Source organism: Osmia bicornis, chromosome 1 (assembly GCF_907164935.1).
Source record: "Osmia bicornis bicornis chromosome 1, iOsmBic2.1, whole genome shotgun sequence".
NCBI lineage: Eukaryota > Metazoa > Arthropoda > Insecta > Hymenoptera > Megachilidae > Osmia > Osmia bicornis.
Genome location: NC_060216.1, coordinates 16,425,651 through 16,448,767, shown reverse-complemented (window position 1 = coordinate 16,448,767; position 23,117 = coordinate 16,425,651). Strand labels below are relative to the sequence as shown.

Sequence of the window (23,117 nt, the reverse complement as noted above, 5' to 3'; positions counted from 1 at the left end):
AGATAAAGGGAGTCCACGTCGACACAGATTACCGACTGTGTGACGCGAACAATGGAGGGGAAACGTTCGAAGAAAAAGGGGGTGTATTAAAGCGTAAAGAGGAGAAAAGAAAAATAGTTGGGATGAAGCACCAATGATCTTTGATATTGATTTTTGGGAAATTAAAAATAGTAGAAGATCATATTAAAGTTATATTATTCAGTTTTCCTATTTTACTATTAAAAATTTTAAATGTTTTAAAATTCAGGTAAAATTCAGGTTTCTCGAAATTCTTGCATTTATTATTTTTTGTAATTTTAAATTTCCAGCTTATAATTACTGCAATTACACATACACTTAATTATTATATGTTATTGGGAAAGAAAAATTATATTCACAATTTCCTTCCTTAACATTTAACCCTCAATATAACAACAAAGATAGCGATACCCTTTGATCCTTTTATTGGAAATTGCAATGGAAATTCACGCATAATTATGTCTAATAAGCCAAACGTCACGGTACACGAACGAAACGTGTTTCATAGAGCTGTGACATCCATCTAGTGACAAAAGTCTTGATGAAGCAGAAATCGAAAGCACTATCGACATTATATCCTTCCGGTGGGTTGGCTGCAACAAGGTTACTTCGAATAGCCGAGACCAGCGAAACGATTCTCATTTTCTTTCTTCTTCGTAATGAATCCGCACAATCGCTCCTCTCTTCTCGATAAAAACCTCCAGATAGACTTAATAATTGTCACGATATTACAGGCATCGAAAATCTGTTTGGTAACCCTTAACTGGTAAGGTGGAATCCAGGTACTATTTGCAAAATTGTGAAAGGAAAAAAAAGTGTAATTAGTTTCAGTGGGATATTTTAAGACCATCTTTTAATAACTGATTTGACTAGCTGGTCAATAAATATCAACGTTATTGTAAATTTATATTGATAAAGTATTGTTTGATTTTTATATAACGAAATTCAGTGAATAAAAAACAAAAGATCGGTAACATATTGATCAGTTCTCTTGATTTGTTTTGTGACTTTTTTTTCTTTCGCTCTTTCACCGTTGATCTAGATTTACTGAAGCGTCGCGCACTGATTTCACAGTATATACCCATGGAACATTTTATATCTTCTGAAGTTAAACCGTGTCATTGCTACTATCCTGACAAATATATTAACTTGTTTCATGCACATATATGGAACTGTAAAATTGTGTAATTAAACCAAACAAAATTTATTATATGCTAAAATAATTATGAACAGAAAAATATAAGGTACAATTGTATACACATAGGTTGATATAAAATAGGAAAGTTTAAATTTAAACAAGATAAGAAATATAGTTCCTCCATGTGCTAGATAATTTTTAAACCAAGTTTATCATCAAAGAGCACCATCGCTCCGCATGATAGCTCCGGACCCCAAAAATCCGTTCCTGGATGATTCGTGTATTATTTAAATTATCCTCAAGAAACTATCCACGCTAATTTGAAGATTGTACCTATAATAAAAGTGTCATTTTTATTGAGATTACCCGAGTTATACCTGAACTTGATTTTATGGAGGGTTGTGCATAATAAAATAAGCACTTGTCATCGATACCTATGTGCTTCTATAAAATTTTGAAATTAAATAGGGATCAGACAATGTACCATTATGAACAATAACAAAATAACACTACCATTAATAAAAATTTCAACAACTCATTTACATTTTTTTTGCAATATCGATAAATTCACAAACAATACAGCTGAGGATATTTCCGAATTTATGACTTCACGTTGGTCGCAAGACCATTCCCAGAAAATGCTAGAATATGTTGCACGCAAAGTTACGTGGTCAGGTGTATATCAGGTAGTCCATACCTGTCCGCACAATTTTCAGAAAAACATTTCAGTCATTCGCTATTGTCAAAACGTCACTTTTATTGAGGTTGCCTGAGTTATTTAAAATCCCTCATCTACGCTACGTCATTCATTTTATAGAGGTCCTTGGTCATAGATACTTATTCCCATATAACAATAAAAATAATTGTAGGCACCATCACGAAACTAGAAATTCATTGATTTACACATTCATTCGATTAGGTATATCTACTCATTAGCCTATGGTGAATGTATATGTAATTACGATGCGCCGGGTCAAAAAAGATGTACAGTAAATATTTCGAAATTTCCCTTAACTAATATTGAATTTTATCTTCAAAACCATCATTGGGAGTCATCGACCTCGAAGAAACCCCCTCGAAGACGAAGAAAAAGGAAAGGAGGAATTAGAAGGGAAATCAAGCGACGAGGTAGAAAAAAACGAGCGAAGGAGGCGGACGAAGGAAAACTCGACATCAGAAGGGGGCAGTAAGGGGTAGGATGGAAGGAGGGTTGACGTCGCGAGGAGGATGGGGTGGTCGGATAGAGCGTCGCGGCGTTGTCCTCACACGTACCGGCGCTTTCTTAATCATCATCTGTCTATCTCTCGGCATTAGTCGGGAGGGGGTAGAGGGAGAAAGAATGAAAAGACGGAAGTGGGGTGGACGCGTGCAGAGGAGAATACTGGACCGAAAGATGGAAAGAGTGGCAGTGAAGGAGGAGAGAGACACTTCTTACTCCGCCCAGCATCCAAGATGGCGTTGCCAGCGGCTCCCCTCGTCATTAAAATCAATAATTAAAAAATACATCCGTGGCCACCTTCGCTTTTCTAGCGCCTCGTGACGCGTGCTCGGCACCAACCAAACCCCCACCAAAACCGACCGGTATATATACCTGTACAACGTTATATAGAAGGCGTATGCGCGGCAACAGGCCGACTGAGAACTACTGGGACCACTTCTTTCGCAGGGAAGTGGGGCAAAGGGAGGGGTGCAGAGAAGAGTGGCAGGGGGAGACTGACTCCTGGGGGATGGTGTGGTACCAGCCTGCACTGAGGACATTTACAGTGGATGGGTACCTTAGAAGGATACCTTGGGTTTTTGGATGGTGGTACCCTTCCATATAGGATCGTCATGTGTGACTATGTCGTGGATCACTTCACTGTTTTGTTATGGAATAAATGTGGATTGTATAGGAGAGCTTTTATTCTTAGAAATCTGGCAGAATATCCAAAATAGGGATGCTGGATCATATTTTAGACCGTATACTGTGATGGTGCGTAAATAGGACCATGATTCATTCTTTGGTAGCATCTATTACAGGCGGACCTCGATGGAATTTTACGAAGGGTTAATAATACATTTCATAACATAAAAATATCTTAAAATACTACGTGTGATACATCAATTAATTGAAAGCTGAAAATTTCACGAAAACGACCATCTAAATGCCTCATTGATACAAATGCCTAATACAAAGTGGCTCGTGGTCAATTATAGCGAACAATGTTATACAACATATTAAAAATATTAATGTAACATTTATATAGCCACATAAGTGCCACTTTGCAATACTCTTATATCATCGTCAAACCGTCTAATATGCAACAATCTAAAATTTTTCTAATTTTCTAATGTAAATTTTTGTATTATCTCTCTCCTTATATTTATCAATACCTTAATCTTTATAAATATTTCTAAAAATTTATATTTTTGAGGAATTAATATTTCCTGTGGTCAGCAGTGACTGGCGTAACAATGGCGGCCACTTCTTAACCCACTGTCATACATATCCTCTTCATTTAAACCTAAAATGAAGAAAATTTCTTTTCTAAAACCTATCTATTATTCAATTTATACTTTTTCTTTAATTTTAGAATGTTAAAGAAGAATAATTTTAAAAGAACAGTCTAAAATTTAGAAAATTAAAATAATGTGAAATACAAAATTAAAATAAAATTGAACCTATCTCCACGGTCCGTCGTCCGCGGGCTGAAAGTTTAAATAATTTTCCTGTTTTTCTCTCTTTCTAAAATATTTAACAACTCTTAAGCTTATGATTAATTTCCTAAAATTACAGAAGATATCGTCTTGAAGTAGGTTATGCTATATGGAGTTGATTTCATTAAAATTTACTGGAGTGTAGTCATCATTTATTTGACGAATTTTCTATAATTGTAAAAATTATTATGGGTCACTATTTATTAAATCGTATTTAGTATAGGAAAAAAAATTTTGTGCCAATAGCACAATCTAGAATCTAACATTTTTACATTTAAAATACATGTTTCAATTATTTAATTTGTCAATTAGACGTTTAATTTTCATTTAAGCTGTTTTATTCTTCTATTTAAACCTTCATTCATTTTGTACTTTATTTAATAGCCTAATTTTTTTAAAGATTTCTATTTTAATTTAACTGAAAACTTAATCCATTCCTTGATAAATCACTTGTTGAACAAATATAAATTATTTATGTTATCAAATTAATACTAAGTTGATACGTACTTTTTAATAATCTAGATGACTTGTTGACTCTTAAGGTAGATATTTTAAGTTATAATTCACAATTTAAAATCATTTTATTACCAATCTTCCTATATCTATAATTTTGTGTATAAAACTTTCAAAACTATTTGCCCCTCGAACGGCGGATCATGGAGAGTGCTCCCATTTTAATTTAATTCTGCATTTACATGAATTTTCATTTTTAAATGTTCCTTCATTTATTCAATTAATATTGATTTAATCGATTAATTAATTAAATTAATCAATATCAAATTTCATTCTAAACGCTTACAGTTCAATATAAATAAAGAAAATTGAATTAGTCTAATACTGAAAAACTAATTTAATCTATCAATAATAGATCTCTAAATACAGACAACAGTTTAAACGCCGAAAATTCAATCAGCCAGCAAATACCCAAGTGTAGACAATATCGACCCCTGGTCCTCCAACAGCGCACCCCAAACGACCCCAAACAAAAGAGGCTTCCGACTTTCTTCGCCCTAAGACCTAAGACCATAACTACACATCCATAAAAGAATCGTCGTATTATGTCGCGTAGAGGAAGCAGCCCCGTGACAAGAGTACGGATTTCTTGAAAATCCTTGAAGCCTCGATTACAAATCCTTCAAGGACTATATAGTCCTGTGTGACGGTCACTAAAGGTACAGGTTGTCGAGCAGGTGTACTTTCTTCGGAAGGTAACGATATTTAGGGCATAGGTCTTAGGACGTAGCGCAGGACCCCCAGGTAGAAGGAAGAACCTTGCTGGGTCTAATCGCCACCGAGGATGGTAAATAGAGAAAGGACCATAAATGAACGACTACGATTCTTAATGGGTTTTTGAAGGATAATAAAAATACAAGTTTCTAATGATATACAGGGTGGGTTAATAAGAATTGCTATTTATGATACTTTTGAAAGCATTCACCTTACACTTTGTTTTGATATTGCCAACCCTCGGACGGCGGACCATGGAGAGAATTTTGTATTTCATATTATTTTCGTTATCTAAATTTTATCACGATTAACCCAGGCTCTGCTGTTCAGGGGTGAACTACCATAACCATGACAATATCATATTCCAATAATATGATAATATAATCATGACAGTTGTAGTATGATGCTATATCGTGCTCTCACGATATTGTGCAATAAATTATCAACGCTGAGTGTCCACTCACGCGGTATCGCGTGGTCAGTGGGCACCGCATCGGCATAACGGCACACAGCGAACGGCTGGCTGTTTCGTAGCTTACATGGATCGTGTAAGAAACGTGTCGGTGGCAGACCGGTGTCAGTTGGGCGCGTAGGAAAAGCGGTTGAATAGAATAAAAGAGAGGAGAAGAGGAGGGTCCGATGGGCTGGTACCCACCCGGTTGGAGGTGGCACAAGGAGGTGGGACTGTTCGCCTCGTTCTCCACTTTCAGTGGCAAGTCCGAAGAGGCAGTCACAACGCGACTGCTCTAAGAGCCAGGCCGCCCGTCGCCACTCGACCGTACACCAAGAAAAGGAGCACCAATCTACCTACATGCGCACACACCTGTTCGTTACGGTGCACCCACACCGACAGTAGACGCGACGTGTCCACCACCTGCGGAATTCCACGCGTGCCACCACGCGTTTAACCATCTGTGATAAAAACGTACCATCGATCATGGTACAGCATTGAAGATACAGGACTGACTTGTGACGTGTGATACGTGCAACAGCTGTGTGAACTCAAGACACTTTTCTTCTTTTTCTTCTTTTTTTTTCATAGTGATTATGGATATGGTTGGGGATGTTTTGGGTGGAGGGATGGTTGATCGGAGGTGCAGTTACACGTGTACCAGGACGAAGCATCGTGCTGATTGTTGAGGATTGCTCTTGTGAACAGTTTCGACAGATATTGAGATTGCTGCTGCTGAGTGGAGTTGAGGGTAGGTTTCATGTTTTCGTTGTGGACATTCATTTTTGGGATTCGTCTGTTGATATATGGTATATTTTTCATTCGTGCTGTTTGTGGACGTTGATGATTCTTGTAGATTCATGCGTATACGGGAAAGATGGTGATTCGTGTATAGGTGAACGGTACACGACAAATATTTTTGACCCTTTATTGATATTTATGCTTCAATCATTTTTAATTAAAATCCAGAGATTATTGCAAAATTATTTCAATATTTGATTGTTTGAAGTTTCTATAATTTGCATAACTTTTAGTAATTTTAAAGAATTTTAAATATAAATTTTTGCATCTTTTTTTATTTAAAAAAAGAAGAGTATTATTGTCTGTTGCAACAGTATAGTAACCATGGCCTCTTAAAATCTCAAATGAGTTTTGTATAATTGAATCAGCAATAATTTCTTTTAAAAATTTACTTTTCTTATTGTTACTTGTATCACTCTTCTATCAAACCGGTGCGACGATATAAATCCGTTCTTCGAAAAAGGAGTGTAAGGGTTTTCAAGGGTGAAACTGGCAGTTTATCGGGTCGCGAAGTCGACAAGGGGTCGTAAGAGTATTTGGTGGTACTATATAAACCCACACCAACTTAAGGAACGCTTGTATACGTTGTAAAGGAGGGGAAACTATTTACAGTTCCTACCTACCTATGGTACCCCATTGCCATCCAACATCCTTCGAAAGGTCCTGAACTTGGAATTCACTCTTCATCATACCACCTCCGTCGGCTCTCTTCATTTCTCATCATCTTTATCATCTTTATAACACCTACTACTACCCGTGGATCTACCCGTTGATCATCATAAATATGTGAACAGTTTATAATTATCCAGTAAACGGAGCTTTTGGAAGCATTTACCCTACACTCTATTTTAATAAGCAGATGTTAATGAAAATCACTTTATTAGAAATTACCCTAATCAATTTAAGTTCGTCCGTGACGACGTTTTCCCGATACGATTTTCACTTTGGGACGAAATCTGCGACGGCACTTTTCTGACCCCCCAACTATGCACCCTTAGGTGCGAATGGTTTCAATCATAGCATTCTTTACTTAAGATAACTGTTTGCTACCGGACATTTTTGTATTTATTTATTCCAATGCTTGAAATTTAACAAAATTCAAGGGGGTTGGTACGCGTATGAAACACTTGAAAATCACTCTTTCATAGTGTGAACTATAGTATGCCCATAAGTACCATAAGTCGTTAATTTTTACTATTGTTCTATAAGCCCACCTACAAAGATCCCCCCTCCCCCGCAGTGGATACACTTGGTCTTGTGTACACCCAGTGTCAAAGAGTCAAATAACCATCATCGCCTATATCTCCACTTTTCATTCCTGAAATCATGGAAAAATCATCCGTACCATAATCCATCAGTCTTTAGCACTATTCCATGAAAAGCATAAGTCTTGAGCATCCTACGTCCCGAAGTACGAGAGCAGTGTCAGGAAACGCGAGGTTAGGGCAACAAGAAGGAACGCGTCTCCGTAGATTTCTGTCCGTGGAAAGGAAGGAAAGGGGTAGTTGGCGGTCTGCGAATGTTGGTTGGAGCGGCAGGACACAGTGGGGCAGGGGTGGTGGCAAGGTTTGCCTGCGGGGTGGTAAGGTGACGAAGAGGAGAAAGCAAGCAGATCGGTGGGTAGGAAGGGGTAGGTGGCCAGTGCGACGGGGAGGGGAGGGGAGGGGAGTTGGAGCCGTGTGTATCGTGCGGGAAAAGAGAGACACGGAACACAGTCGGGAGAGGGTTTTAAGGAGCAGGAGGGGCGGGGATCTTAGGAGGGGCGCCTAACGTCACGGCGCATTCACTCACCGGCCGTCGCCGACGCCGCTGTGCCGCACACGCAACTCACACGATACGGTTAGTTTCCTCTTCCCAGTGTTCTGATTTTTACCATCCATCCCTCGATAGTGGTACACCATAGTGAATTATAATTGCGCGGGAAATTTGAATTCAAAAAGTGATCCTATCAAGGAAGGGACACCCGCGGGTGGTTTCTTACGTGTTTGGTTTAGTGTTTGAGATAGTGTGTGATCAAGTGACGAATCAGCTGATCGTTTAGGGGCGCCACACTCTAACGCGCGCTTTTTCTCTCTCTCTCTCTCTCCTCTCTCTGGCATCCACGCGGTCCACCGGCTGTGTTTAGTTTTCCCGCCAACCGATCCATGCCCGATTTTTAGCCTCCCCCTTAGGGGAGGTCAATTTCCTTCAGACCTGTACGGTTTTTCGAAGTCGTAAGGGAGTAGATCTACGTTACTCGATTGTATGGTGGTAATGGACGATACAGTGTCATGTTTGTGTCGCCCTGTGGAAATAGGCTGTGTATGCTACGCATTAGGTGATACTTGTTGACGGAAGTCGCTGCGGACAGTACACAACGGGCGATACGGTGTGTCTTTTGGGAAAGTCAGGACGCGAGGTAACAGATCGTAGACTTGTCCATTCACTGTGAATTTCAGTCAATTTCAATTCTCTTTTGCTTTTGATCTTGAGAAGTAATGGTTTTGAAAAATCATTCTTGAGTGTCGTTATAAATCATCAAATGTCAGAGACGAACTTTTTAAGGATTGATCTTGATTTTGTAATGGAGGAATTTTAGTGGTAAACTGACGGGGGACTCTAGATGGCAAAACTTCATGAAAGTGTTTATGTTTGTACGCTGATTGTAGAGTTATTTTAACACGGTTATAGAAATATGGAATTCAAGCAACACGTGTGATATTTATTTTTAAATTTGTGTTTCTTCTCAACTTTATAATTATTTTATTTTAATTAAGCAATAAAAATATACAGTAATAAATATGTATCGTACAAGTTAAAAATATAGAAGATATGTCCTATGTAATTTTATTTATTATTATAATGGAACAGAAAATGTCCAAAACTGTTATTAAAATATTTCTTGTTATTTGCATATGAGCGATAATAACGTTTGCATACTCTTAATATCAATGTATCGTAATTAAAAATGAGTGTACCTTATTTGGAGTTATAGTCATTCAAAGTTCAAATCAAATGAGTACAGTGTAAATTTCTAGGTACCTATTCAGGTTTTTTTTTGAACGCGTGCGAGTTTGACAATAAAGTTTCAATGACATATCGCGAACGTTCCATCTTCATCAAATTATATATCAGTACAGACACATAATCAATGGTACAAATTAATTCTTGAATGATAGCCAGTACTCACTGCTATATTTTATTATGTTATTATGAAATTTTAGATTTCTACGGTATCAAAATAAAATTACTGTGACGTTTCGCGATTTGTTTAATTCTCTGCAAATTTGTATTAACACTTGAACCCCTGTGAGAATAATTTTAAAAGAACAGTATAAAATTTATGAAATGAAAATAATGCGAAATGCAAAATTAAAATTAAGGCTCTCTCCATGATCTTCTATCCGATGGTAATACACGTGTATGAATAATAGCAAAAACTGATTTTTGCATGGTACCTAGATATTCGACTACTATATTTTATGTGTTTCTGCAAAAATATTGCAAAATTGTGCTAAAACTACGTTTTTAGACTTTGAAATTTTAAAATGAAAATACAGTGCTATATCACGATTTTCTTAATTTTTTATCGGTACACATTTATCAATAATGGCAAAACCTGACCCTTCAATGATATTTAAATACCAATTTCCCTCCAAATCCCTTAATGTTTTTAAAATGAAAATTTTGAATATTAAAGTATCAATAGATAGCCAATTGAACATAAAAGGGTTAAAAATCCAAGTAGAAGGAATGTAGCTATTATTCGAGCATTTCCGGTGCTTTCCCTCGTCAACTTCTGTTTTCGAAACTTTGACGCTTCGTCCCATGGATGGTAGATTAATTTTCCTTCTATCCTCTATTTAACGAGACAGTCCTCGGATTTGACGAGTTTTATTGACGAATCAATGAAAGATACGCACACACAATGCGTGATCAAATTACGAATATTAAATTATGTTCAATAATATTAAATTTAGTTATCAGGTATATGTTTCATTGATAATACTGAATAATGATTTTAAGAACAAATATTAACCCTTGAACTGTGGAACATGGAAAGAGCCTCAATTTTACATTGGTTCTTCAAAAATTATTCTTGCAATATACGAAACTGTTTTGTTTAAAAATTATATATTTAACTTTAGGTTAATATCCTTGTACATATTTTGCAATATACTAACAGCCTATTTTCTCAGCCACCTCAAAATTGATGATTTCTGAGTTGTGTCATTATGCTTGCAAGTGATTAATAATTTGATAGTATTCATAATGATTTGATCACTCAGTTGATGATACTTTATTTCGATAGACGTTGACTGGATTTCGTAAACATCATCAAGGTTACACGATGAAATTTGAAAGAATTTTGTATATCATCGAAGAAAGTGTTGGTATATGTTCTTATAATTAGAGACACGTGTGAAATTTGTTTGTATAGTGTCGTTCAAAATCAACTGACAATTTCTATCATGAATACAGGATTTACTGAATGTGGACGATTGTGGGTCAATCGTGACCCAAACTTACAAAACGTATAAATGTTAAATGTATAATTTTTAAACAAAAGAGTTTCATATAATTTTTGGAGGAACAATGTAAAACTGAGCGTGTTAAAAGTGTTCCAACAAAAGTCAAATATCTATTCTGAGAATATAATTAAGGACACCAGAACCCAATATTCTAAGTATTTTAAAAGTTATAATAATTTATTTGCAACGAAATTTCTATGGGCCAAGTAATGCGTCGGATATAAGGGATTAAGAAACGTTGGCCACCTCAGTAGAGTCAAGCATGTCTGATCACCGTGTGCCGCAGTAGAAACAACGATCAACTGCCGTATCAGACACGGCTGAATCTACTGCGACGGTCAACGTGATTTAACACTCTGACTACTTAAAAATCACCACCTGTAAATGATACTGATCCGGTTTCTTGTCCATTCCCATAGGCATCTTTGGAGAAAATGACATTATAGGGAAGAAGTTAATATCTTTGTTTATGTTTTTAAAATTTCGATCACGAGTGATCTAGGCTCCGCTGCTGTTCAAGAGTTAATATTCAACAATCTTATAGCATAGGGTTGTGAACCATTGACACAGTAGAATTCAAATCCAAAATATTTTCCCCTTCTACAAAAAGTACCTCTTCTTGATATACGTATAATATTATTATACTAAGCTTCCATGAATTATTTTAGACTACTCTACAACAGAGAAGCACCCCGTAATTGACCTTGAACACCTTCGTCCTAAATCTCCTTGAAGAAATCTCTCTTTTTTCGATGGAGATTGATTGTTTTGGATGTTTCTAGGAGAAGAGTGTCGTTCAAGATAGTGTCGAAGGGTCGAGATCGTTCAGGATACGTGGGTGTCCAGGTGGGTGCGTGCATGGAAGAAAGAAACGAGAGGAGGAGCTCGTGGTACGAAGGAGAAACAGGCGGAGCATCAAGGTGGCTCCGCTAACGGCACGTGCGGCGGTGAAAAAATGTCGAGCGCCGCGGACAGTCCTGATGGGATGGCTTTGCAGTCGCACTATTCCCTACGATGGAACAATCATCAGACTCACATACTGCAGGCATTCGAGGCGCTGTTACACGCAGAGATACTCGTCGACGTGACCCTGGTCTGCGCCGAAACCAGCCTCAGAGCGCACAAGGTCGTTCTTAGTGCTTGCAGGTATTTAAAGGAAAGCAATCTTTTCTCGTGTTCCATCTAATTCGAAATATATGCAGAATAACAAATATTTTAACATGATTTCGCGACATAAAAGTATCTTGAAATATCACTTATGGCACGTCAAATTGAAGCTTAAAATTCACTGAAATATTTGGTAATACGATCTACCAGTGGGTCACCTTATTCTGATGTCCAGTCAGATAGTTATCTAACGATCAACAATTATTAATATTTTTCATAGTATAATAATTATAATTTATAAATAACTCATTGATGAAATTTATACCTATTACTTTTTTTTTTCATTTGACCCATATATTCTCCATTATCACAACCTATTGTGGATATATCAGACGATCAAGGTGTTTTGTTCTTTAACGTCCGTGTTTACCATCGTCTCTCTATTGTGGGGACAATCTGTCGACATGCGGTTGAAGCTTTTTACCTACTTTTTCTTGAAACATGATCGAGAATGTAGAAGATATATCGGGTACTTTGATTTAACAAGGAACATTCACTACGATCAGTATTTCTTATAAATTCTACTTCCATTTCTTCTGGTTTTCTCAATCTCTAAAACAAGTTCCACACTGTGTAAAATACAGAACAAAATTATGGTTCTGAAAAGAAAATTATTATATGCAGATTTTGTTCTTATGCTTCCTTTATATAAAAATAATACAATGATAAATAATAATAATAATAAATTATAGAACTAGAAGGGAATAGAACTAGCAGAGTTTTACCAAAACACAAAAATAAATCGCCATCTACTATTTTGATCAGTTTAATACACCCCATGAATACAGTTTTCGCATGTATAGTATTCAACTTCCTTTTTCCATGCACCATAAAAATTATGCATACTTGCTTCTCGTTTTAAACACGGCTTGCGTGTTAGAAAATGGCTGAGTAAATCAGACGTAATTGTCTTATAAGAAATAAAAAGAACCTAAATAGAAGGATAACAGAAAACGATGCTTTAAAACGCATACTTTCACGATATTTTATTTCTTGCAGTAGCACCTAAAGCAAAGCAACTAGAATAATTAAAAAAATTCATTTCGAGTGATTTGTCGATAAATAATTATATCATGAATTCTCCTTACCTCGTATCCCACAAATATACCATTACATCGAAACGTTTCTGTTGCAGCCCATTTTTCGAGAGGATATTTGCGGAGCACCCGTGCAAACATCCGGTGATCGTGCTGAAGGACTTCCCGGGCCACGAGGTGGCGGCGTTAATTGACTTCATGTACCGCGGCGAGGTGAGAGTGGGTCGCGAGGAGCTCCCAGGACTGATGAGAGCAGCGGAGAGTTTGCAAGTGCGTGGATTAGCGTCGTCGGAGCCAAGGCCGGCGTCCCCGCCGGACACCCCGACGGCGGACCTACTATTGGGAGAACCGTCGACACCGGAAGGTGCCCGACAGGGCAGCCCAGAGGAGGATGACAACGCGTCGGAGAGCACGGCACCGCCAACGCGGGAGCCGTCATCGGTGACAACTACCGCCATATTCCACCCAGCGAGGGACCATCGCGACAGGCTACCGCACATGGGTCATTTGCACTTCGGGATGCGCGAGCTGCGGGAGAGCTGCGGTTCACCGCTGCTGCCACGGCGAAAACAGGCCCGACCCCGAAGGAGATCCGGGGAGCTGGTACCGCAGGACCTGAGTCGACCCCACGCACCCCCGAGCCTGAGTCCACCCGCCAATGGGTTGAATCTGAGCAGTGGTCAACAGCAACAACAACAACAACAACAGCAACACCATCAACAACAGCAGCCTCAAGAGGACATGGCGGAGAATCTCTCTATGAAGAGGTCCCTGTCACCGAGTGGAGCCGAACAACATCAAGTGAAAGCGGAGAGCAGCGAAACGGCGAGCAGTCCAAGGGCGTCTCCGCTGACGGGCACAAGTCTGCTGCACCCTGACGGGTCTCTCCAGGACATCCCGTCTGCAGCAGCAGCGGCGGCGGCGGCGGCGGCGGCGGCTGCTGCGACCGGCCTTCCGGCCATGTCAGCATTGTCGCTGACGCCGCCGCATCATCACAGCGAGTACCTGACGAGCTTGGGCCAGTTAGCGGCTCAGTGGTTACCAAACCACCCGCAGAACCAACTGCCTCCCCCACCTCAAGGCCACCATCCGCGAGAAGGCAGCCCCCACGGGCCCAACAGAACGCATCCCTACCAGCAACAGCAGCAACAACAACAGCAGCAGCAGGAGTCTCCGTTAGGGCCGCGACGCACCTCTGTCACAGCAATGTTCCCACTGGATGGCGTGGCATCTTTGGGTGGCGGACTGTTTCCCCATGCGGGTGCCCTGGACAGAGGATCCCTCTTGGCGGACTTGCACGACAGCTTTAAACCTGAAACCCTGCACGGTCTGTTCGGCGCAGCGGGTCTCGGTGGTCACCATCCGGGGAAAAAGCCGAAAAAGCACAGGGGCGATGGAGACTCGCCCCGCAGATGGGGGGATCATGGTAGCAGGGGTCTACCGGTTGGAAGGCCCAAAGGCCAGCACAGTGCACCTAGGGGAGGACCTCCTAGATCGTGGACAAACGCGGAGCTCACCGAGGCACTGCAGCACGTCTGGAACAAGAAGATGACCACGTCGCAGGCGAGCAGGATCTTCGGCATCCCATATAATAGCCTCCTCATGTACGTGCGAGGGAAGTATGGGAAGAGTCTGAAGTTGGAGCAATTGAGGAGGGACTGCACGGGCGCCACCACCGGGGAGGTGGTGATGAACTCGTTGAACAACAACGTAAAGGCTGTCCAGCCTCCCACGCAAATGACCCATCCCCTGACCGGCTTGCCTCCCCACCCAGGCGATGACGGAGGATTCCCTCACCACTCGTTGCTGGCCGGCAATTTGCCCCAGGGTTTCTTCCCTGACTTTGCGGCCGCCGCGTTCCCGGTGCCGGTTAGTATGGTGCATTTGCTACCCCCCAGCGAACAGAAGGCTTACGAGTCACCTGCGAACCCCGGCGGTGGGGCCGCGGGCAGCGGCGATCTGTCCACCGGCCGGAGCAGTCGTTCGCCCTCGCCCGTCGACCATCATCATCATCATCACGAGTCTCTACAGCCGCAGCCGCCCCAGTCGGCACCCGCGCTGCTCCAGCAAAACGGGTCGGACTAGAAGAGAACCCTAGGTGCTCGAAGAATACACTGAACAGAACACATCTAACCTAAAACACCCCCCCCGATTTGTTCTCTTCTCGCAAGACTGACTTTACGAAAGGGTACAACGCTTAAGCCGCACGCTGTCTACTCCTTTTTGTCCGTCAGCTAAAATATTGACGTCGCCTCCATGGTCCAGCTGCAAGATGAAGCTGCGCCCGCGGCCCAGACTACTCGTTATATTCATCACTATAAATAGTTCCTGCTACAAAAGAGCGATCATACCAAATAGTACAGTTTAACGGATGGAGAAAATTGCTCCGTTGCTTGAAAATGCCGCTGCAGACATCCCTCGTCGAGAAAGTGACGGTTCCGCTACACGAGGTAAGACTTGAACAATAGTTTAAATGTTCTGATACCGTGCGGAGACAGCAGGAATGGTTGTTGCTCGTTTGTTTTACACTTTTTGCCGGCATATTTTTGCGACATATATGTATATATATATATATTGTTACACAGTTTATTAACGATGTTGCCGTATCTGACACTGACCAAATAGAATCACAGCTGCTGTCCCCGGGGACGGGTCGAAACGAGCTTCCAAGCTGATCTTTATTCATTTTTATGCGTCACTTTCGAGCGAGACGTTTGCGTTGCTCCCTGACGCGGATTTAAATGCCCGCCAATTATCATCGTTCGGAAATCGGGGGTTCCACATGCTAGATGACGGTCAGAGCTTGCCAGGATAGTTTGGTGTTTCTCATTTTCACAGTCGGCCGTTTCTGACCATAGGGGCGAGCATTGGCCTAACTAGGGGACAGGTTGGGATTGAATACCACAAAAATGAGGGGTGACCTTCTCACTATTCTAAAAAATTTAGCTGGCACATCTCATCCGAAAGTCCTAGTTTCGCTAATGTGTTTGATATTCATCCCCCATGATCATTTTCTAATTTTCTTTTTCTGCATTATCTTGACCAGCTCCGCGCGTCATCTTGCTGAAAAGAAGAGACAAATGAATTTTAATCGTAGACCAGAATTTCGCAAACAATATTTCGACAGACGGAAGCGCAGGGTAACTAACACATCAGGGATAGCCACAGACAAATCTACGAGCTAACGTATTAAACTTGTAAAGGTAAATGATGAACAAAAAAGAAAAAAAAAATGATGAAAAATGAAAAAAATTAACGTAAATCTATAATAACGAGATACACAGAGTGGCGAGGAAACCGACACTAATGGAAACGGTTCAATTCCGGTTGATGTCATAACCTTGCTGCAATTAGCGAGAGCGAGATTAAAATATATTATTATTTAAAGAAATAATTAGAGTGTAACGAATGAGTGGAGAGTGGATGGGTAAGAAGAAGGGGTTTAAGTAAATATTAGAGAGACCACAGGCTTTCAGCCCCCAAAATAGCCTGTACAATACAAACTGATATTATTGATTATTAATATTATATATATATATAAATATTATATATACAGGGTGTTTCAAAAGAGTTTATAACTACTTCGATGGGTCATACCGCATGTTCAGTACTGTATATGTATTTGTATTATTTATTGTTTTTTATTAAGAATTGACAATAGCTTCTTTGAAACTAGTTGAATTGTTTGGGGGGTGTTTGTTCATTTAATAATTTTATAAAAATTTTTATTTTTAATTTATTTTTATTTTTTTTTAACTAATCAATTGTATTAAATTCATGGTGTCCGATTTTAACGCGATTAGAATACCTTGATAACTTACGTTGTACAGTGTCGAGCATGGAATTTCCAAGGGAAGATGATCTTTGCACATGACTATGGGGGCATTTACCTGTATCCATGAGGGTAGATCTAACTTCTCTCATACATCGTCATTAATTGAAAAATAATTTTTATAAAAAACAAACTGACCAATACGGTACGATCGCATCGAGAATGGTTTTAACAATTTTTTATCCACTCTGTTGACGAGAAGAAGGAGCGAGATAATCTAGATGAATGCGTGTGAGAAAATCTTTTTTTCTCTAAAAAAGAAAAGAAAGAAGTGTACGTGCGAATGGTTGGTATGCCCGATGCGAAAGAGACTACGTAATAGACATAATGTGATAGGCACCATGTGCAGACTTCAGTATTATTTTGCAGTTAAAACGGGGTAAAAAAGAAACAAAACAAAAAATACGAAGTGGATCTGTACGTTAGTTAGAAAACTTACGCCTGTTTCGTTGTTCGTAAGCGATTATTTTTAGGAACCACACCCCTGATCGCGAAAACACACTCGACCAATCCACTCGGGGTCATACGAGCCTAGGGATACTTGTTCGGCTCACAAGATACCGGATGTATGGTTGGCCGTGCGAAAGAGTGAGACTCAGATTTGCTTGTGTGAAAGGATACACACGTCTACTCGCATAATCACACACGCACACTGAGATTAATTATCATTGCCACATAGGTTGTAGGTAGAAAGAAATGAAGAGGTGCGTGTCGATTGGTCACTTTATTACTCGAGAAATATTGTGTGGGTTGATCCAAAGATAATGAGACCATTAAGAAAAATTTTGATTTGAAAAACTTAAATTAATGTAGAATAAAAATTAATACATTCATTAATTTTTTATATTCAAAATTCATTTTCATAAAGTCATGGCAACTTCAGTTATTTAAATAATCAATCATTTAGTGCCATTTATTAGTAGCATTAAAGGCATTGAATTACTTCGTCGTATTTTTTATATCTCTGCAATAGAATTTCCATTATTTTTGGACCAAACCACATAAGAATATGATTGCACGTAGTACAAGTTAGTTGAATTATTGAAGGGGTCGTGTAACCGTTGAAGGGTTGGTCGGTAATAATTAATTCGTTGTTAGTGATGTTGGACGAAATAGCGGCGGGAGGGAGGATACGAAAGGTTGTATTCGAATGGTGGTAGAAGAAACAGAAAATCGGACATTTGTGATTTGTCGTGTTGTTACTGATTTCTTACTTGGGTCGCTATTATTATTACTGTAGTATGATTATTATTATTATCATCGTTCTTTGTGTTACAATTATTATCTAATATTATTAATTAATGAATTGATCGGAAGCGATCGATTGACTCGCGCCACTTATGGTCGCCTCGTTTCAAATGCGACATATCATTAGCTCTATCGTTAATTTTCCTTTTCTTTAAATAAATAATGTGCACGTTTTCAACACTTTGACTGGCGTGAAAATGGCATTAAATCAAAAACGCGATACCGCGTGCTTCATCGCCAGTATTTAAAGGTGGCACACAACGACTGACTAGTTTTTCTTCAATTTTTCAAAGTCCACCGTAGCTTTCTAAAACTATAAAATTCATATGTCTAAGGGGGTAGATCTATGAGGTCAGGGCTGACAATTCGTTTCACACAGCATGGATCTATTGCCTTTGGCAGAAACCTGTTAGGGAATAATCTTCCATTGAATATACTTTTGAGTCAGTGATGACTGATTGGTGGTGAAGTTTACATGGCGGTCAAAGTGTTGAGAAGATGAGTGAAATGGTGCGTTAAAAGATAAGGTGTTTCGAGAGCTATGCAGAAAAATCATCATCAAATTCAAAGTCATTTTTGTGAAATAAAAATTAAAGGATTAGTATCACTGTAAGCTTAGAGTCTTCAATATTGTCATTTTGAGGGTAGAATTTGTGATATTTTAAGAGTTGCTTTAAGAAGCATCTCTAAACAATGATAAAACTCGACTGCTTATAATTATTTAAAAGAAATCATTCATTTATTTTTTTAGTTTTTATAAAAATAAGCATCGTCAGTATCAAATATTCAATAAATTGGCGGCCATCAAAAGGCTAGAATTCAAAATTCAGCGAAAGTCTTGCAACTTTTGCAAATTATAAACATGAAAACAGTATTTAAGTTATTGACTTATCATCGATAAGAACAATAGCCAAATGTGTTTTCTATGTATATGTAAAAAGATAAGTTAATTCCTAATTGGATCCACTAAATATTTAGTTTTCCAAGCTTTTGCTCCATATTTCTGATTTTACTTCAACAACCACTCAAAATGAATAATAGAAAAGGAAACAAATTTCTAGAAATACCTTATACTTTTATTTTACAACTCCACAAAAACCATTTCACTCAATTAATGAATTTTTATCGCGATAATCTTTCGTACAACGTTACTCGTTATCCCCTTAGTCCTTAAGTAGGAATTATCACCCTTACTATTGTTATCATGATTACCCTGATCATTCTCATTTTTATTATGGTCGTCAATCGTTATCATTACATCCACAATTAAACGAATACACACATCGTTAATTAACCATTCTATATTGTATACACTGTTAAACACTGATTATACATAACTTCTACGTATACAGTAAATGTGCAGTTTGAGGCAATGAGGTTTCCTTGAATTAAAAAGTCAGATTTTCCAATCTAAACAGACAACTAATTTACAAACAATTTTACAAACTCCATCATGGGTTTCTAATGCTACAGAATAGGGTGGTAAATATACGGTCTATGTCAGGACCTACAATTTCTTTCACAAAGCGTAGATAATTTTTCTCTTTGAATTTTTCCCAAGCTCATAGGATTCTTTAAAAGAAGCCTCGTTGCTCCGAAGTGTACATCCAATGGCAGAAACATAGAACAGAGATACTTTGATTTTCTGGGACTCCGTAACCGAAGTCACCATCTTAAGTTCCTACAGTGCGAGGATGAAAATAAGTACAGGAAAAGGGAAAAAACCGAACAAGAATGAGAAAAAGTATTATTGTTGAGAGTGAGCGTGAGAGAGAAAGAATTGAAAGCGCGAGCATATACGATATCGCCCGGAAGAAATAATTATTTTTAATTTACGTGGAAGCTGAATACACTTGTACATAGGATCCAAAAGAGCGAGCAGTCGATTATTTATACGTAATATACATACATACCAAATATATATGTATATACATATATATTTCACGCGAGCATTGTTCTTCGGATACAACCTTCAAAATTGTAAGAAACTGCGTGAATGAGAGAGGAATGTACGAAGAGAGTGTAAGCGAGTGTGAGGAGAGAATGAGTACATAAGACACGCGGTTTCTTTGTCGTGCAATATGTAATGTGGGAAGTTTGAGAAAGTTTCCGAGTTCCGTGTATCGGGTGCAAAAGTGTATCGGGGGTGCGAGTTACCGGTATTAGATGGCGTTCTGCTACCGATGGTCGGTAGTCATACCCATTGTCGGTTAAACAGATTTATTCAGTTCTTTTGAACCTAGTTTTTCGCGGCTTTTCACTCGACACGGACGAGGAGGATTTCCATCGGTCACTTTTTTTTTGACCGGGTTCCAATGGTCGTGACATAGAAACCGTCAAATTCAACTGTATAAAAGCGACAGAGATGAAACCAGGAAAAACAGATGAAATAGTTACTGCATCGGTTGTGCTGTCACGTAGTTCCTAAATCGCCCTAGCCTCGCCCCGAGCGCACGAGAGAAAAATAAACTGAATTTCAATGCTGTTGCAATTCGTGGTACGGTAAACGCTGCGACTTCGATGCTCTTGGTTGAAGGAGTAATTCATTATCTTTAGTAATATTATTAACACTATTATTCCTGATACAGTACAGAGCATGGAGCTACCTAGGAAAAAAATGTGATTTAGTGAAGGAGAGCAGATTTAGAAAAAAGTCAATGTAATTTCAAAATTTTAATTACAAAGTTCTGATATCCAAATTTTTAAATTTCAACAAATATGAATTCAAATTTTCCTGCATAAACATTTACATGCTATTGGTAGTTTCCTAGGCAAATCTCCGATTCTCAGAACTGTACCTAATACTAATATCCAACTTAACAAAACAGAGAATTTTTTTTTAAACGCTGCGCTGAATTTAATCCTACAGAGTTATATCCATCGTTATTTAGTTATCTCATCCTTTAATTTTCTACTAAATATAAAATATATTGCGACAGGATTAAAGTCGTGGAGACCAAGATTTTTATGAACTAGTTTCACGCAGTGTTTAAGAAAGAAAGTAATTTATTTCACCGATAATACCAGAGCAAGGGGACAAGTTTCGAATTTGAAACTAATGTGGCGATATACGGAATAATGGAGTTAGGGTTCCATAACGGTGCTTAGCCGTATTTACCGTACAACGAAGGTAAGAAGAAATAGAACGATAACCGGTTGTTAATTCTACTTCCGGTTTTGTACGATACACCCAATAAAACGATCGAAAGCGCACATTGCAGAAATATAATATAACGATATATTTATACGAATTACAATTGTACCATAATGATTATAATACTACTTATTATATTATACAGAGCCGCCGCCACCCAGTATATTTTTTACAGGTTTACATTGTATTACAGTTTATAAAAGTTTGATATACAATAACAATTACCTAAGGCGCATTGCCATGGTGTCGCGTGGGCCTAATAACTATAGGTAGAACTGCAAAAAACATCATGGACAATGCGCCACTCTATAACTACAATAACTTCCGAGTGTTTGAGAACCGATGTATTTCGAGAAACCATAAGGTAATGGCGAGCAGGAAGACTTTTCTTTCGTGCCGAACATATAGATATTTTATATGTATACACAAACAATATATATATATATATGTATATATATATATGTATAAATATAAATATATGTATACAGAATGCGTGCAGCGCATTTCACGCACAACGAGACTCTTTATAAATAGGATGGATTATGCGATCAGTCGAGTACAATTTAATTAGTATTGATCCGCCAAACGATAGAAATAGAAACGGAAGGGGGTTGTGTACTGTTGCTGTGACCGTTGCCTTGCGACCAGCAATAGACTTGCACATTTTCTTTTCTTTTTTTCTTTTTAATTTATACATATTTAACACTTTGATGGTTTTATATTTTATGCAGCTTTATGTAAGTACATTCCTTATCGGGAGATTATTAACCCTTTAGGTATACATACGCTGTGTCTTACCATGCTTAGGATTGTACATAATATTAAATAAATGCTTCTCAAAATCCTAGTTTTGAAGATAGCAATTTAAAAAAAAAATTAATATAATTTCTAATTATTAAACGTTATAAAATTATATTTCCTAGTAATACCAACTTCATTAGAGTCTGAAGAGTTAACAGTACAAGAGTTAACAAGTACACCTTCCAATAAAAGCAACCATGATGAAAGGTTTAATATAATTACACATGCTTGATAGTTTCATTATGAATTTTTAAATTGTAATTAGTATCTGATGAGTAAAGGGATGATATGGCCATCGAAGTGTTAAAAGGAAGCAGAGATTGTTCGTCGTTCGTTGATATTAATTATTAATAAATGAATTGAAGAGTACGAAATAGACCTCGGTTCTCAAACTCTCGTGCCGACAATGCATTGAATAAATGCTGCATAACTTGTGATACGTTTACCACTGGTTACTACAGAGACTTCCTAGCCGGTCCTACGACAGGATCGGCGCCACTAGTTCACTCACGCACACGATTCAACGTTTATACCGATTTATTACGGATTTATTGATTACGTACGATAAATTCAATTAGATGATGTACTTAAACGAACAGAAAAAAAGAAACGGTCATTGTGAAAGGCGCGATGAAAACGATGTGATGCGCACACGAGGCTAGGACGAGGCTAGCTACCTAAATCCCACGTTCACTCTTCGGACTAAAAAGAAAACGATACATACGTACACACATACACAGACATACACACACGACCCAATCGTATTCACCCGCCCTGATAATGAGAATTACTATATTAACCCCAATAAAAACTGTACATACAATTGCAACGTTCATGGTGTTGTTTCTTCATACCTTCAGCATTCCTCATCACCTAGGACCATCTACACTGTTGTCCATAAATGTTAGGACAGAAATTCTAAATTTCAAAAATTCCCAAATTCGCAAATCCTAATGATTACGTATATGTAGATAACAGCCTGTCCAAACGATGCCCCGAAATTTGCCCCAAGATAAGCCTGAGGGCAATAATAAT

At 38.6% G+C, this 23,117-nt stretch overlaps 1 protein-coding gene across 3 annotated transcripts; it reads left to right on the top strand.

Annotated features, from left to right (window-relative positions):
• Window positions 1-8,095: 8,095 nt before the first annotated feature.
• LOC114871880 (protein jim lovell) lies at window positions 8,096-22,915 on the top strand. Of its 3 annotated transcripts, XR_003788658.2 has the most exons (4): window positions 8,096-8,171; window positions 11,626-11,989; window positions 13,146-15,497; window positions 16,094-22,915. XR_003788658.2 is itself a non-coding variant. In XM_029178433.2 (3 exons), exons 2-3 carry the CDS (start codon window positions 11,799-11,801, stop codon window positions 15,130-15,132), a joined length of 2,178 nt encoding a protein of 725 aa, XP_029034266.1. In that variant the 5' UTR covers window positions 8,096-8,171; window positions 11,626-11,798; the 3' UTR covers window positions 15,133-22,915. The 3 variants fall into 3 exon arrangements, 2 of the variants coding, with proteins under 2 accessions (XP_029034266.1, XP_029034267.1); XM_029178433.2 differs by having other exon boundaries at window positions 13,146-22,915; XM_029178434.2 differs by lacking the exon at window positions 8,096-8,171 and adding an exon at window positions 8,182-8,730 and having other exon boundaries at window positions 13,146-22,915.
• The last annotated feature ends 202 nt before the right edge of the window (window positions 22,916-23,117 follow it).